The sequence below is a fragment of the Notamacropus eugenii genome, chromosome 2 (genome assembly GCF_028372415.1).
Source record: "Notamacropus eugenii isolate mMacEug1 chromosome 2, mMacEug1.pri_v2, whole genome shotgun sequence".
NCBI lineage: Eukaryota > Metazoa > Chordata > Mammalia > Diprotodontia > Macropodidae > Notamacropus > Notamacropus eugenii.
The window spans coordinates 427,890,421-427,904,647 of NC_092873.1; the positions used below are offsets into that span (position 1 = coordinate 427,890,421).

The window sequence follows — 14,227 nt, forward strand, 5'->3', positions numbered from 1 at the left end:
TCCAGGCTGTAACTATCTTTCATTCTGTCGTTTTGTGGGCTTCTGCTCCCCTAGAATGTGTTTAGAGTCATTTTTACAGGTATTTTATGGGATATGGGGAAGAGCTACAGCAAGTCCGTTTTTCTACTCCACCATCTTAGCTCCACCCCCTCCAGGAAGTCTTTTCTGATCCCCCTTATTGTTAGTGCCTTCCCTCAGTTGATTATCTCATTTATCCTGTAGAAATCTTATTGGTACATAGTGGTCTCTCATTTGACTGCACACTCCTTTAGAACAGAGACTTATCATTTTGCCCTTCTAAGCACTGTAGTCTCAGTGCCTAGCATATAATAGATGATTAATAAATGATTGTTCAGTTTAATGTTGACTTGCCTTGACTTGAAGTTGGTACTATGTTGAATTCTTGGAAACTATCCTGCATTTCCTTTTAAAACAATGAGCTAGTTTTGAGGGGAATTGCACAATAGATGAGAGTGCATCTGCTCCTACTTCAGAGTCAGCTATAATAACAGAAAGAACAGGGGATTAGGAATCAGGAATTCTGGGCTTAGCTCTGCTCCTAATTTTTTTCATGACATTGAGCACATCACTTCCAATCTCTGGGTCTCAGTTTCCTCATCTCCACAATAATAGGGAGGAACTAGATGCTCTCTAAAGTCCCATCCAGCCTTGACCCTTCTAAGTGTTTATGGTTTGTACTGCTCAAAAATTGAAGGGAAAAAAAAAAAACTAGGAACAATAACATAAAAAGTAGTGCAAAGTGTTTTGAATTTGGGATCAAAGGACCTGGTTCAAATTTTGTTCTGCCACTTATTACCTATGGGTCTTTGTTGAAATCCCTTTGATCCTTAGTTTCCTCATGCCTGAAATGAGGTACAAGAAAAGATGGTCTCCCTAAAGCTCCATGAAGCTCCACATCAATAGTACTATGAATGAGAAGACACTGAGCTTTCTCATCTGCAAAATGAAAATGATAATCTATGTTATATCTATCTCACAGGATTGCGGTAAGAAAAACATTCTGACAATTCTTAAAGTATTACACAAATATGGCTTTTAGCTCCTATATCCATCCAGTGAGGAATTATCTCCATCCTCCCCTAGTGAAACTAAGAGAATGTTGTTATTTAGTTTACTCTGCGGAGATGGCAATAAAATTATTAACTGTGATCCTCCTTGCCCTCTCTGCAGCACTGGTCATTACTTATCTTCTTCTAGACACTCCCTCCTCTCTGGGTTCTTCTATTACTGCTGTCTTTCAATTCTCTTTTCTTTCTAATCATTCCTTCTTATCTTGCTTTTCTGGTTCTTCATCCATATCACACTAACTAACCATAGATATCTCCTAAGGCTTTATGTAGGGCTCCCTTCCCTTTTCACTCTGTGTTTTCTTATTTGGTGATCTCATCAGCTCCCATAGGTTCAGCTATGATCTCTATAAAGATTATTCATAGACTTACATAACCATCCCTAGTCTCTGTGCTGAGCTATAGTCACACATCTCCATTTGTCCATCGGACATCTCAAAGTATGTGTCTCAAACTCAACATGTCCAAAATAGAATTCATCATATTTTCCCCCACCCAACCCTTCCCAGCCTTCCCCCCATTTTGAACTTTACTATTATTGTTGAGGACAGCAGTAACCCTACCCAGGCTCACAATCTCTATATCATTCCTGACTCATTCACACATCCAAAATATTCAACCCATCACCAAACCTTGTCATTTCTCCCTTCATGGCATCTTATGATTGTCCCCTTCTCTCCATTCATACAGTTACAGCTCTAGCCTCTCATCACCTTTCATCTAGATTCCCACAATAGCCTTCTAGCTGGTCTCAGCACCACAAGGCTCTCTCCACTTAAATACATCTTCCATTAAGCTGTTAATGTGATTTTTCTAAAATATAGGTCTGGCTCCATCACCTCTGTTCTAAATCAAATCCAATATCTCCCAGTTACTTCTAGGATCAAATAAAAAGCCTTTTGGCACTTGAAATTCCTCATAACTCAGCCGTTTCCTACCATTCTAGGCTTCTTACACCTAACTCCCCTCCATATACTCTAGTCTACTTTTGGTTCCTTAAATATAACACTCCACATTCATATTCTTTCCCTTTGCAATAGTTGTACACCCTCTGTCTGGGGAGATTTGCCCCCTCATCCTCAACTTTCAGTTTCCCTGGCTTCCTTCAAGAATCAGTTCAAATCTCACCTTTAATAGGAGGCATTTCCAGGTACCAATACCTTCTCCTTTCAGATGACCTTTATCTACTCTATGGATGTATGTATGTGCATTTATATATGTATATAAATATATACATATGCTTATGTGTGTATATATGATATTCTTAGCTATTTACATATCGCCATCACTAGAAGAGACACTCTTTGAGAAAAGAGACTGTGTTTATGCTTTTCTTTATATCCCCAAAGCTTAGCATAGTGCTTGGTATATACATATTAAGTGCTTAACTAATGCTTCTTGACTGACCAACAGGCTGACTTATATGACTATGGCCTTGCAAGAACAAAGGGAGTTTTCAGTGGAACCCGAGTGGTCTGTTTGATCTCTTGTGCTACTCCAGTTTGCTATTTGTGTGTAACAATAGTCTTCCAACATTTGCCAAGTGGCTTTGGTGAGCAGCTGTTTCAGCTCTGAGACCAAGACAGTGCTGACAGTACTTTGCAGCAAATGACTAAGTCCAGAAACCCTAATTATTCACAGTGAGAATTCAGTAGCACAAATCTATCCAAAGTGACAGGCAGAAAGCAAAAACCAAAGGTGAGGAAGGAAAAGGGAGGAGAAAGGGAAGATGAATGTACAAAAGAAAGAAAAAAAAAGGCCATATAATACATTGAAAAGAGCCCTGACTAGGGTTCATGAGACCTGGGTTCTTGACCTTGACCTTTTTGGGTCATAGTTTCCTTACCTATTAAAAATGGAAGAATGAGAGAAGTGGTTCTCCAACTTTCTTTGCTCCTAACATACTTATATTCTTTGCTATGTAAAATCACAGACTATAGAGCAGTAAAGGGAACAGCACATGGGCATGTGATGGAAAGTGTAAGTTCTATACAATTAACATCACATCTAGCAAAACCCCTGGCTAACCTTTTGAAAACTTCTAGATTATCAATAAGGTTCACCTCTTCTGTTTTTAATATTCTATAATTTATAAACTGCCCAAAGTCATTCAATCTATGACCTCTTAAAATTTCCTGAAATGCACAGGATAAAAATTAATTCAGCAATACATCTTCTACCTTTGAGAAACGTGTAATTTTTTCCCTTTCCAATTCCTTCTACTACCCGACATTCCATCTAAAATCAATATGCCACTACAAACAACTCAGGCCTACAAAGAGACAGATAAGAGCCAAACCTGGCTCTTGGCAGGTGGCAAACAAGTGACATTTAAGACAAATACCTCCTTGGTTTCTGTGCTAAGTATCAGAGCTGTGCAAAACGAAGTCAAGTGCAAGTCATGTTATCATTTCTCTGATGTTATGTCTTCTTCGAAATCAAAGGATGAACACAACCTGTGAGCAATCAAGCTGCTTAAGTGGGGGCCCAGCTCTCTCTCCCTTCTGTCTTCCTCTCCCCTTCTTTTGGGGTTTACTGGCTAGATATCATTTCTTCCTCTTTCCTTCCTTCCTTCCTTCCTTCCTTCCTTCCTTCCTTCCTTCCTTCCTTCCTTCCTTCCTCCCTCCCCTCCTCCCTCCTTCCTTCCTTCCTTCCTGAAGCCCATAGGTTAGACAACAGTAGGTCCCTGTGCAAGCTCCACTTAATGGCTGACTTAGAGTGACTATTAATAATAAGTTTTTCTTTGCCTCCCAGTTTGATTTAGCTATTTGTTTTTCTTTTGTTCATTAAAGGGGCCATTCCCTGACTCTTCTTAAAGAGGCCTATTCAGTCAATGGGCACCACCTCCCTCAAAATGAGTATGTCAAAAGGCCTAGCCTAAAAAGACCAAGGTCTCCCATTGCATCCTGGGCCATCTCCAGTCATCCTGATAAATATCTGGTCCCTGGATCCAGATGGCTCAGGAGGAGAAAGTGAAGCTGATGACTTTACACTGCCCTGCCTCCCTCAAAATGAAGTCAAGTGCAAGTCATGTCATCATTTATCTGATGACATGGTCTTCTTCGAAAACAGAGAATGAACACAACAAGTATTATTTTGGGTTCCTAATGTAGTTTTCTAAAATAAATTTCGTGGCCTCATATCTGGGGACCTCATCATCTCTATTCTTTCTTTCTATAATTCTTATAGACTCAGGAAACCCTGAATTCCCTTAAGTTATTCACCTGTAACTGCCACAGGACTAAAGGCCCATGGTTAGTTCCTGGTAATAGGGCTTCCCTAATTCCTACTCTGGAATAGGAATTACTTTCTTTCTTCTTGCCTGGGCCTGATCTTCAGGAGACCAGGCCACTGGAGAGTATGTTCATGAGCTCAGGTCATTTGTTGCTAGAAAAGAAAAACTGTTTACCCCCTTAGGAACTCACCAGAAAAGTACCCTAATATCCTTTAGAAAACTCCATCTACCTGTCCCCATTCAAATGCCTGGACATCTGGCTTTGACTAGATAGTGGCCTTCACTTACTAGACAAAGGAGAATTCACAGAGCGGTGACACTTCACAGGATAATCATAAAGTCTGTTGCTTACTCATTGAAAAATATGGAGGTGGGAGCTGAAAAAACAGGTTTGGACTTGTACACCATAGCCTTGAAGATAAAATAAGTTAATGGGAGCTATCTGAATAGAGCCCAATTATAGGTTAAATTTTTTCCAACTGGCAAATTCTCCTACTTATGTAGTAGGAAAATGTGTCTCCTACTGCTCAAGAACCTCCTAGGTCCAAGCAACATGGTGAACTGGGTGTGGAAGAGAGAAAAGAAACTCCCATCCCCCGCCCCACTTTGATGTGTGGTAGATGCAAAATTTTCCTTCCTATCTGCCTCAGGAACTCTCTCCAGAGCTTTGCTATGTATGTGTCCAAACTTTGGTCATCTAATTAGATTGCTCCATTTTAATTAAGTCAGAGGAACATGTTCCCACTTCATAAAGGGGTCACCAAATGTGACTCCATTAACACCTTGTGATTACCTTATGGCCTTTCTGAGTTGATGATAGGGATTGTTCAAAAACTAATTCCCTTATACATTTGAATTTCACATTAGCCCCATGAGGTCAGTGTTAGATATAGTTTTATTGCAGTATTGGACATATTATATCCATTTTACAGAAAAGAAAAAATGAGGCTAAGCAAAGTTAGGTGACTTTAAGGCCACACAGCTACTAAGTGCCAGGGATAGGATTCAAACCCAAGACTTTCCAATGCCAAGTCCAGAACTCTGTCTACTATGCAGCACTGCTTTATTGTAGAATTAGCTGTAGACAAAGCTGAACAAACACAGTTTCTTGTCCAAGTGGTAATGATCAGAAAGCTTTCTGAAATTAAAATTTCCTTTTTTTTTTTTTAAAGGGAGACAAATAAGATGACTTCTCCCATCAAAACAGGGATCCAAAACATCACTCTTAATAAGTACATTTATTAGTGGGAAGAAATTCCAATCAATACTAATCAGTCTCAGCTGGCCCACTTTCCCTTACATGGTTTAATAAAGATTCCTAGCCCTTATCTGATTGCAGTCCATACACACATACTAATGAGACAACTAACCAAGTGGCAGAAAAAATTCTCATGGCCTTTCAGGGGGTAACCAATCAGCACCATTGCTGTCTCTCCTACCTGCCTTCACCACTCAATGAAGGCTGTGACCAGAGAGATCTGAAGTAAGCACATAAGGCTGATTAAGGGCAGGGTCTGAGTCCAATTAGTCTTACACAGGGAATAATAACAATAATAAAGATCATATTAATATTCTTACTGTTCCCTGCACAATTCTAATAATAATAGCCATAGTTAATATTTATATGGGCAGGTAAGTGGCTTAATGGATAGAGTGCTGGACCTAGAGTTAGGAAGACCTGAGTTCAAATCCAGCCTCAGATACTTGCTAGGTGTGTGACCCTGGACAAGTCACTTAATAACCCTGTTTGCCTCAGTTTCCCCACTTGTAAAATGAACAGGAAAAGAAAATGGCAAACCACTCTAGTATCTCTGCTATGACCTATGGGGTCATGAAGAATTAGATATGACTGACAACAACTCAGCAATAACATATTTATATAGCACGTTGTGGCAAGCAACATGATTTCCTAACAAAAGTGGTTCTTGTAAAGCTTTAAAGTTTAAAAAATGTTTTTACTGTAATACTGCAAGGTAGGCCACTTCAATGTTTTATCAGTATGGGAACTTCATCCACCATCTAGTAATGATATCAGAGAGTTGAAAGAAGTTAAATGACTAGCCAGCAGGCACAGAGCTGGCAGAGTCAGAAACAGGGACTAAAGAGAAGTCCTATCTGACCTCAAGTCCAGTCAGCTACACTGAAAGGGAGCCATGGAAGCTATATTATACCCATTTTGCAGATGAGGCAAGTGAGGCTCAAAGAACTTGAATTACTTGCCCAGAATCACACAACTGATAAGGAATGGAGCTAGAACTTAAGCTCAGGTCTTCTGATTTCAGTTCTTTCTCCTGTCTCTAGGAAACAATGTTTAATGGTTACATACCTTGTTCACAAAGGAAACTTCATAAAAACTATGAATGGTGCAGAATAAGCCTGCTTACTCCCATTATTAGAAACACAACTAATAATGGGAGTGGGTGGGATAATTAGGGTCCCACAATGTGCTAGCAACTTCAACCTCTAGCACACAGTAGGTACTTAAGAAATGCTTACTGATAGTCAAAGGATGTAATTTTTCAATGAGGAAAGAGCCAACTGAAATTAAATCTCCTCTCTGGGACAATAACAACTATCATTTATAGAGTGTTTTAAGGTTTACCAAGAACCTTCCTCACTGCAACCCTAAATTGGTAGAATAAGTATTATACCCATTTTACAGATGAAGAAACTGATGTTCAGAGCGGGGAACCAAAATCCAGAATTTCTGATTCCCAAATTCATATCAATTAACTCCAACAGATCCTTATCACCTCCAAAATCTAAAGTATAAAGTCCTCTGTTTGATATTCAAAAGCTTTTATAATATGGACAGCCTTCTTACACCTTTCTTCCTCCCTCTTCCCCCATTTCTCATACTCTTATAGCCAACGACACTGCAGTCCTTATTTCTCACACAAGGCATTCTAGCTCCAGATTCTGTGCATTTTCACTGGTTTTCCCTATACTAAGAATGCTAATCTTCATCTCCATCTCTGACTTTGAGCTCCCTGAAGGCAGGGATTATTTTTGTCTTTCTTTGTATCTCCAGCTCTTTGCACAGAGCCTGGGTACTTAATAAATCCTTGTGAACCAACTCCTAAGAGTTTAAAGCCCAATTCAAGATGGGCTTGACTTACAACAGCTCCACTTCCGAAAATTTCATAACAGAAAACTCCAACCCAGGCAATTTAGGATAAAGGGATCCTGACTATCCCCAGAAATTATCTGGAAAATCATAAAACTTCAATTTGCTTGTTGAGATGTGGTCATAAAACTCTTCACTGATCTGGCTTTGTTTGCATTCAAAACACTGTGGGGGTGGTAAGGCTTAAGGTGATACACTCACAGTAGGCAATAAAGAACAGCCACATTTATCCACAAAAGCAAGTATTTCCTTCTTTAAAATGCATGTTTCTGAGGATTAGACAATCACCCTTTGAAAGTACTTGTCAGGAAAATAACTACAAATGCTTGCTGTTTCTCTCTCCTAACACACTGCTTAGCCTCCTAAGTTTGACAGTCCTTGAACTGGCCAGGGTCCACAATGCCCTAATGATGTGTGAGTACAGAAATGGAGCCTGCTGCAGAAGAAAATTTTTCAATAAAAATACAGATTCAAATGACAAATATTTTATCTGAGGAAAAAAACAATTTCAGAGACATTTTTAGTAATATGTCAGACACAAAGAGAAGTGGGGAGGGGAGCTATAGAGAAATAAAGCAGAGTCACATGCCTAAGTCTCAAGACAGAAGAGGGTGGAACCTTGCACTCAGGAAGAGAGGATGGGAAAGAAAAGAGAAGATAAGCAGTGGCATAAGGGGGACTGTGGCTAATAGTGTTATACTTACACACTTGGTGCTCATATAATACAGTTTAAACTCTTTTAATCTGTCCTAGCAGGGTTCCATAACCTTTGAATGGCAGGTACCTCTGTTGAAAAGAGGGGAAAGAAGCCTCCAAAGCTGTTACCTAGGACCCAGATGTCATTGACACAATGACATGGAGTCCCCATCGCCCAATCCTCAGTATGTTCTATGTCCAAGACCTATGGCAATATGCAGCACTGTCTGGTGCAAAAGATTTCCCATAGAGCATACTAAACACAGGAGAATAAATACAGAGATGCACAGCAAGGTTGTCCAGGAATACCAGAACCCTAGGAGCCACATTGTTCTGGCACAGAGAGGTTTTGCTGGGTACTTCTGCCCTCAGTCCTATCAGGATTATTATTTTATATCCATAGTATAAGGTCATTTGAGGAATACCAACCCAGAGGTTCTGGATCTTCCTATTGCTATCTCAGCTGAAAGACAGCATCAGAATGGAAAAGAGGCTCATCACAACTGCTAGCAGCCCCTGTTAGACACATCCTTATGCATATGATAAATTTGGGGGCCACAGGAACTCTGGAAGACCTTCTTGCTAGACTCTTTGAAGCCCCAGAAACCCATCACTGGCAAACTCTGCTCACACTTGCCTCAAAACCTTGTTCTGGGACTCCCAGTCCCTTACCTCCTTCTTATTGATTAACTGATTGACTATGGGGCCATTGACTCTGTTTCCCAAAGAGATCATAAAAAAGAGAAAAGAACAGACACACGCAAGAAATATTTATAGCAGCTCCTTTTGTACGGGCAAAGAATTGGAAATGGAGAGGATGTCCATCAATTGGGGAATGGCCGTACAAGTTGTAGTATATGAATGTAATGGAATACTATTACACTTTAAGAAATGATGAGCAGGCAGATTTCAGAAAAACTTGGAAAGATTTTACATGAACTGATGCTCCATGAATGGAGCAGAACCAGGAGAACATTGTACCTAGTAACAGCAACGTTATGGGATGATCGACTATGATTGACTTAGTTCTTCTCAGAAATACAAAATCCAAGACAATTCCAAAAGTCTTGATGGAAAATGTTATTCACCTCCACAGAAAGAGCTGATGAAGTCTTAATGTACAAAGATGCACACTATATTTTTCACTTTATTTTTTTCATGGTTCTTTTCTTTTGGCCTGTGTCTTCTTTCACAACATGACTAATATGAAAATATGTTTTACATGATTGCATATACATAACCTATATCAAAGTGCTTACTGTCTTAGGGAAGGGGTGATGAGGGAGGGAAAAAATTTGGAACTCAATAATAACAATGTTAAAAGATTCAGGGGCCAAAAAATTATCCATCTGTAACATGTACATTCAAGATTTCATTCACTCACACACACACACACACATATATAAAATGGGGAGTGGCAGATTTATAATTTCATTGGTGTGAGAAACTCCTCAGTGACAATAAATGGAAATACCTTCTATAATGTCACTCAGCAACTCAGGGTCTTAGAGAAGTTTCGTGACTTAATCAGGGTCCCATGGTGCATCTCAGAGATAAGACTTATGTTGGGGGTGTAAGCTCTGTTTCATGTGGACAGTCTCAGGCAGGTAAAGGTGAGGACTTCTAAAACCTCAGAGTTCTCATGAGGCCCCCCAGGGAACAGCTGGGAATTGAGGCGTGAGACACGGGCTATCTCGTGCATTTCCGCCTCTTCTCCGTGGGAAACTTGCTGGGGAGAGCATCCCACCCTTGAGATTAACCCATGGTCTGAGCACACCTGTTGTTGACTAGCTAAAGGCTGAGAGCAGGCACAGTATTCAGGTGCAAAGTATGCGGCAGGAGAACTTAAGTAGGGTCAGGAAAGCCTGAAGGCGCTCTTCGTGCTGAGGGGCCCTTAGAAGGCAGAAGGTCCCTCCCCTCTCCCACTCCCATTCTCTTGCTGTACGATCTTTGCCTCCTTAGGAGGAGGAGGATTCCTCTCTCCTGAGGAAGAATTCACCCTGCACATGTAACCAAGACCCTGAATAAAGCCTAACCCTTGTTAGACTCTGGAAAGTCTCTTCTCTCAATACGTTTATCCAGTTTGGCCACCCAAGACCTGCGACAGGTAAGGTAAGACTCGGGTAGCCCATCGGTCTCAAGGCCAAACAGACTTAAACCCAGGTCATTCTGACTCTGAGACTAACTCTCTATCCATTGCCATATGCTATCTTCATACACATATGCATGTATACATACATATATGCATGTACATACACACGCAAGTATACATACATGTATGATATTGCATGGTACCTGCCATACCTTCTATTAAGCATACACATATAGATATATGTGGATGTTATATAAGAACACTTTTACACATAGACATATAAGCACATGCATACATATGATATACATTTATGTGCATGTATGCATAGCACACATGTATGTGCACGTGTGTACATGCAGTACATGTATTACATAATGCATGTGTATACTGTGCATATACCTACATGCATATATAATATAATGTGCACATTAATACATATACATACATGTATATTTGTGTTGTGTATAATATATATCACATACAATATATGTACATGTAGAAACAGATCTGTGTAGCTATACAGCAAACACAAATTGAGCACACTGAGTGCTGGTTATACCATATACTACTGTATAAAGAGTAGGTAGTGCAGTACATAGAGCTCTGATACTGGAATCAGGAAGACTTGAGTTCAGATCCGGCCTAAGATACTAGCTGTGTGACCCTGGACAAGTCACTTAACCCTGTTTGCCTCAGTTTCCTTATCTATAACAGAAACTGAAGCAGGGAATGGCAAACCACTCCAGTATCTCTGCCAAAAAAACAACCAAATGGGGTCACAGAGAGTTGGACACAACTGAAAGAATGCAACAAAAATATAATAAATATGGGGCATGCTCACCGTCTACCAGAAATTTAGTCCTGTTGGGGACACATCCACCGATGAGAGAGTTATATAACAACAGGAAGCAGAGATTGTTTTTAGGTGTCCATTCTCTGTCTCAAGAGATCGGAGCTTCTCTGTAACAATGTTTCTAACTGAGGAATTACATGAATTGGGGAAGTCTAAAGGCTGTAGCAAAGCGTTCCCAGACCAGATTTTCTTTTGCTTGAATCTATTTCCACTTCCCACAAGAAAGCTGAATTCTGTAGTTCTTATACTTATGAAGTAGAGACTGAGGAACACACCTAACATCTAAGAAATCCGATCAATGCAGAGATGAGTCCTCGTTCCAGAAGAATGATGAAATACATGCTTCCTTGCTCTTGGTAGAGAAGTAGTAGACTATACTCTTTCAGACAGAGCTACTGCATGCATTTTTTTTCATTTACTATACTTACTACAAGGTAGGACATGGTGGAGGAGGGGGAAGGTTGTAGGAAGAGAGTGCAAAGAATGACTGTGAAAAAAAGTAGAAGAAAGAAAAGAATATCAATGAAACATAGAAAAAAAACCAAATAATATCTAGTATGTATATAGCTCTTTAAGATTTGCAAAGCACTTTACAAATATCTTATTTTTATCTTCATAACACTGGCAGGTAGATGCAATCATTATCCCCATTTTACAGATGAGGAAACTGAGAAAGAGTTTAAGTGACTTGCCCAGAGTCACACAGTTAGTGTCTGTCTGTGTTCCTGATTCCAGTTCCAATGCTCTAGCCCCTCCCCCACCAAGAGAGGGTAGAGTAAATCTAGAAGGGAACACAGACAAAAGGGGCAGTATTAGTATTAAAAGCCTAAACTTAATGTGCCCTTTAAAAAAACAAGATATTCATAATGTTCAGTTTCATCTATAAGCCTCTTTTTCTGTTTTTCACATACAGAAATGTTCCTCATTGTTAATGTTTGTCAGGCAGGCAAAAAGCATTAAGTACCTATGTGCCAGGCACTATTAAGTATTGTCAAGTTGATAATAAAAAAAAAAAAGGAAAAATATTTAAACTCATCTGAAACCCAAAGTAGAGAGAAAGCATAAAGGTAACTAGGCAACTGACAGAGTATTAGGTTTCTAGCTAGAGGTCCAAGCTTGATCCTTAACTTGCTATGTGACCTTGGACAAGTCGACTCATTTGTCTGTGTTTCAGCATGCTCACCTTTCTGAGCTTCCGTGTGCTTATCCATTAAGTGAGCAAATAGGACTGATGACCTAGAAGAACACTTCCAGCTCAAGACTTCTTCCAACTCTGAACCTTACACCAATAGCTACCTGCCCCAATCTGGACTGCATGCCAAATCAGAGCACATTTCCATGCTTTGCATATAATATGTGCTAAATAATTGTTTGCTGAAATATAATGATCTAAGACAGGACTCATGATGAAAACTGCTATCCATATCCAGAGAAAGAACTATGAAGTCTGAATATAGATCAAAACATACTATTTTCTTTTTTTCTGTTGTCTTTTTCTTTCTCATGGATTTTCCCTTTTGTTCTGGTTCTTCTTTCACAACATGACTAATATGGAAATATGTTTAATATGATTGTACATGTATAGCCTATATCAGGTTGCTTACCATCTTGGGGGGCAGGGAGAAAAAAATTGGGAACTCAAAATCTTATAAAAGTGAATGTTGGAAACTACATGTAATTGGAAAAAAATAAAATACTATTAAATGGAAAAAAATTATTGTTTGCTGAGCTGCATCAAAGTTACGGCAGTGCCTAAGATAATATATCCCATCATCTGGTATCTTCCTCATGATTTTTGGCCGTGTGTCCATTACAAAGTAAGAAAATCTGTCTTAATTGTTTATATGTTTGACCTTCTGCTCTTTAGTTTGTAAATCTTTCAAGAGCAGGGACTACGTCCCTTATGCAGGTATGTGCTGGAGTCAGCTCTTACTGCTCAGTAGACTCAACTTGTTAAATTTCCAGTGTAATGGAAATTGGCAGAAATTGGCAAACACTATGGATCAGACTTGATTCATTGTTTTGTCGATTGCCTAGACTAAGGGACAGCAAACTGTCACCCACATCCAAATCCAGTCCCAAGCCTGTCTTATGAAGGCTGATGAGATAAAGATGTCTTTTTTTTTACATTTTTATAATACAATAAAAATTTATTTTAAAATGTAAAATACCATTCTTAACTCGAGTCATATGGAAACAGGTGGTAGTTTGGGGGACCCCAGGTTTAGACTTAAGAAAGTGATAGATAAAATGTCAATAATTCAGATTAAACTCAAAGTGTGTCACACATGTACTGTTTCCTCAGAGGACTGATTTCAGAAGACCCCTACACGTCTTTGTACCCCCAGTGCACATTGCTCACAGTATCGGCTTAACACACATTCACTAAACACAACTGACTCTACCCATCCATAGCCTAGTTGGCTTCTCTGCTATTGAACTGATAAAGCAAGAAAAAATGAAATTCAGGACTTAAAAGTCAATAACTTGCTGTTATTTTTCAGTTCAGAATCGTGCCAACTCTTCATGACTTGTAAGGGGTTTTCTTGGCAAAGAAACTGGAGGGGCTTGCCATTTCCTTCTCCACTAGATTAAAGTAAACAAAAGTTAAGTGACTTGCCCAGGGTCACACAGTTAGTGAGTATCTAAAGCCAAATTTGCATTCAGGTCTTCTTGACTTCAGACCCAGCACTCCATTCAATGAGCCACCTAGCTGCCTCAAAAAAAAAAATCAATAAAGTTACCTAGTGACAAGTTAAAACTAATTACACTTATTAGTGACACTATTTTAAAAATCATTTAAAAACCTCAATGAAAGTTGAATAATTTCTAATTTGTTTTTGACAACTTCATTTTTTTTCTCTTTAGCCTTTGTTTTCTATCCTTGGCCAGGTCAGAAGAGTTGAAATTCACTTAAAACAACTTAAACTATAGTTGGGTACATTGTCTCCTCAAGCCAAAACAATATGTCACTACCAGTATTGGGGTATAAGTACTCTAGCCCCCACTGTCTGAAGGCCAGAGGTATTACATTTCACCCCTCCTGCAGAGTACCCTTAAGGTCCTAGAGAAAATCTCATCTCTGCCACTGCCTCAAGTTACCACTGACTGTGTTCCTTCAATTTTAGGAGATCCT

The 14,227-nt window shown here is 39.4% G+C and overlaps 1 protein-coding gene across 16 annotated transcripts in view; it reads right to left on the reverse strand.

Annotated features, from left to right (window-relative positions):
• HHAT (hedgehog acyltransferase) overlaps positions 1–14,227 on the reverse strand; it is a 607,669-nt gene that overhangs the window by 298,458 nt on the left and 294,984 nt on the right. The window contains exon 11 of one of the 16 annotated variants that reach the window (XM_072637871.1): positions 10,732–11,578. The exons of the other annotated variants lie outside the window; for them this stretch is intronic. Coding sequence (XP_072493972.1) covers positions 11,503–11,578 — 76 coding nt within the window. The 3' untranslated portion in view covers positions 10,732–11,502. Of the gene's footprint in view, positions 1–10,731; positions 11,579–14,227 lie in introns of those variants that run through there. 16 annotated transcript variants of the gene reach the window in all.